The sequence below is a fragment of the Etheostoma cragini genome, chromosome 14 (genome assembly GCF_013103735.1).
Source record: "Etheostoma cragini isolate CJK2018 chromosome 14, CSU_Ecrag_1.0, whole genome shotgun sequence".
In the NCBI taxonomy this organism is placed as follows: Eukaryota; Metazoa; Chordata; class Actinopteri; order Perciformes; family Percidae; genus Etheostoma; species Etheostoma cragini.
In genome coordinates, this window is record NC_048420.1 from 3721039 (window position 1) to 3725029 (window position 3991).

Below are 3991 nucleotides of genomic sequence, written 5' to 3' on the forward strand. Positions count from 1 at the left end.
CAAACCTACCAAAAAACAGGGCCCACCTGGCTTGGCGAGAGTTCAGTCTCTTGGTAGAGGTAATGTAGGCCAAGTTTTATGGTCTGTCCACACCACGAACGGCTGCACAGCGCCCTCAAGCCAGTGGCGCCATTCCTCCAGCGCCAACTTAACTGCCAACAGCTCCCGGTTCCCCACATCATAATTCTGTTCTGGTGGAGACAGTTTCTTAGACATGTAGGCGCAGGGATGGAGCTTCTGGTCTGAGGTGGAGCGTTGGGACAAAAACGCCCCCACCCCAGACGCAGACGCATCCACCTCTACCACAAACTGGAGGGAACAGTCAGGATGTTTGAGCACAGGAGGAGAAGTGAACAGGCGTTTCAAAGTAGACATAGCCTGCTCAGCAGCAGGAGACCAAAGGTAAGGGACCTTGGGGGACGTGAGTTTGGTCAAAGGGGCTGCCACTTGACTAAAATCCCGAATAAACCTACGGTAAAAGTTAACGAACCCCAGAAAACGCTACGCACGGCGACGGCCGTGGTCTTCTCCGGGTCAGCCGCTACTTGTCCACCCTCGATGATGAAGCCCAAGAATGGAACCGAGCGCTGGTGGAAAGAGCACTTCTCCGCCTTCACGTACAGCCGGTTCTCAAGAAGGCGTTGGAGGACCTGCTTGACATGAGAAATATGCTCGGGGAGAGAAGAGGAGAACACAAGGATATCATCAAGATAGACCACCACAAAACAGTTCAGGAAGTCCCTTAAGACGTCATTGACCAGAGCCTGGAAAACAGCTGGCGCGTTGGTGAGTCCAAACGGCATGACAAGGTATTCAAAATGTCCCAGAGGGGTATTAAAGGCGGTCTTCCACTCGTCCCCCTCCCGAATGCGAACGAGATGGTAGGCATTCCTTAAGTCCAGTTTGGTGAACACCACCGCGCCCTGAAGCGGCTCAAAGGTGGACACCACCGCGACATGACATTCTCTGTGTTGTAATTTTAAACTCCAGTCAATTTATGCGGACTAATGGTTAACGGCTCCTCACATCTCTGCAGGGTAATTTCAGACAGCTGGCTAGACTATCAGTCCAATCTGATTTTTCTGTTGTAGGACTAAAACAACTTTTGAACGTACACATGTTCCACAAAAACAAGTTGGCTGTATTGCAGAGGCACCTTCATTGTGTCCGGGGCTTAGCGCTGCCTAAGACACTTGTACCTGGTTTAAATAAATGCTAATAAACCAGAGCCTGTTTTCTTTCTGTCCCGGAATGCTCCTCTGCAGAGTTGTGGAGGTAGGCCTGGCAATGCAAGACTATTGTCACACCAAACATTATCAGACTGGTATGGCAAGAAAACATAATTTGCAAGAAAAACACAGTTCTATCAGCATCTCAGCCGATCGTGTTAACATTTTGCTCTATTTCCGAGCAAAGCTGATAACGCAGCTTAACAAAAAGATAGGAGGCCAGCTGGTTTCTTGTTTGGGTGTGTGTGTTATCCATGCTGCACGTTATGCTTAACGGGTGTATTGCAGCCGTGTGTGTTAGCAGGACACTGCTTTCCCTGCTTAAATTGGATGCTATCAGCATGTTAGTGATGAAAGTGAGTGATTAGAACAACTAAGGCTACGAAAGGGGTTTGAGTTGATCTCAAAATACCATTATAATTTACCTTTATGTGTGCGTGGGCTCATTTTGTTTTCCCACTGGAAATATGCTGTGTATGAATCTGTGCTCAGATGGCACGGTGGTATGTGTAGGTGTGTATGTGTGTTGTGTCTGGTCCTGCACTTTTTCGCTGTCTGTCCTCAAGGCTCAGATGTGTATCAGGATAGGGGTACAGATCCAATGCAGGCCACTGTTTGTTTGCACTTTTCCGATCACGCCAACGCTTCTGATACGGCCTAAAACACTGGGATCGGAATCGGGAAGTACTGGAGTTTATAAACTGATCCAAATTCCACGTAATAAAGCACTCAAGAAAATCTACGTTAAGGTAGTTAATTTATGGTCTTTTTTCCGTTATAACTGACTGTTTAACTGGATAAATAAAGAAAGTTCTACAGTGTTCATTGTTTGAGGTCATTCATGTTTCACAAAGCGTTTAACCCTGAGCCATACCGACAACAAATCACATCATATCACATCCATACATGGATAGTAGTATACAGTTGTTAAAACATAATAAAATATATGACACAATGGTATCGGATCAGTACTCGGTATTGGCCGATACGCAAGTACAAGTATTGGAATCGGTATTCGGAGGCAAAAAAGGGGATTGGACCATCTCTAATGCCATCATCAGCATTGTAAAAAAATGTACATCATAACATGTCCTTGCCTCATATTTTGTCTTATGATCTAATGCCAAGAAAATTACTCTTTATTCCAATAGTTAATAAGAATTGTCTTTAAGTCAAATTATTGTGCAGAAACTAGACAACATGCTTAGTTGCTTTCATAAAGATATCTTTGCTTCTTTTGTTTTCAGGTCCAGAGGAAAGAAGCACAGTGTTATTCTACGGACCCAGCTGACTGTCCGAGTACATGCTTGCATCGGTGAGTGCTGTGTGACATGTTTATGTATGTGTTTAACATTAGTTTCTACTTGGACACACACACATGTCCTGTCAGACACATCAGCAAGCCTAAGAACACGTCGTACTACACGCTTTTATGGTTGTCATGGGGTTTACACATGATTCATGCTGGGGTGAGAGCTGAGACCTCCCACTCAGAGGCAGGTTTGACTGCTATGGTATGTCAAATTTCACCAACTTCAACGTGGTATTGTGATCATGTCAGTACGCATCACCATGGTTAAGAGAGAGAAAAGCAAATGGAAGCTTTTTATGTGTATGTGGCTGTAAGTGTAAGCACAGTTTTATACCTTCATACTGGTGAAGTTGTCACTGTAGGATGTTCTTAAGTCCTCCCATTTTGTAATGGTGAAAAGAAGGAGGGAGGAAGAGATAGATGGAGGTTTGATTAACATTGAAAGTTATAGGGTGCTAGAAGAAAAATATAACATTACGAAAGGGACAATATGTTATGTTAAGAGTAGGGAGAAAGAAACAGTAGGAAGATCACATAGATTCTGTGGACTATTATACTGTAATGTATAGAAAATTGAACGTTTTACCTTTATCTAGCACAGTTGCCAGAACTGGCTACCTATCATTTAAAATTATTGGTTTGATGATGATGAATTTAGCCTTACACCTGCAACAACAAGATTTTTTTTTTCTCACTCTGACATTGCATTTCTTGACTTCCGACATATCATATAATGTGCAGTCGTTCTATTTTAATGATCTAGAAGAAATAATGTACAGAAAACACATGATTTTAGAGTCTGTCTTCTCTTTACTTTAACGTAAATTGGCCAACAGCCATTCATATAAAAAGTGTGTATTCCATTTTCTGTCTGCAACTCACTCCCTTTATATCAACTGCACTTTGTCTGTGCTCGCTCCTTTCTTCCATGACTTGTCTGCATGGTCAACATTCTCCATGCCAGTGATAGCAGTGCTAATTCTGGATCCTAGAATCAGTGTCCCGGATTGGTTGAGAATGTGGCAAGGTGAAAGGTCACTAGAAGTTGGACTCATGGTGTTATGGAGAGAAAAAAAAACTCATCAGTTTCTTAATTTAGCATTTGACTTACTTTTTCACAGTGTAGTAATAAAATGGAGAAGAATAGAGTTAATAAGAGTTACAGTTAACAGTTGATTCTGAACTATAAATTGAAGTATCATACAAGTCACTGTTAATTTTGCAACATGCTGTTAGTATCATTTACCCAATCTAAGGACCATGAACCCCGGAACTTGCTCCATATTACCCTCTTTTAGTAAATTACTGTGGACATATGGTTCCTATCTTCTTTAGAATGAGGAATCTCTTTAGCCCCACAGACAAGCTCTGCGGTTACTGGGATAAAAAAATATATACAGTGTGTGTGTGTGTGTGTGTGTGTGTGTGTGTGTGTGTGTGTGTGTGTGTG

The 3991-nt window shown here is 42.7% G+C and overlaps 1 protein-coding gene across 5 annotated transcripts in view; it reads left to right on the top strand.

The window, feature by feature from the left end:
- Positions 1 to 3991, top strand: part of fhod3a (formin homology 2 domain containing 3a) — a 59594-nt gene that overhangs the window by 8840 nt on the left and 46763 nt on the right. For all 5 annotated transcript variants that reach the window (XM_034891922.1, XM_034891923.1, XM_034891924.1 and 2 more), the window contains exon 3: positions 2477 to 2544. In XM_034891922.1, coding sequence (XP_034747813.1) covers positions 2477 to 2544 — 68 coding nt within the window. The remainder of the gene's footprint in view (positions 1 to 2476; positions 2545 to 3991) is intronic.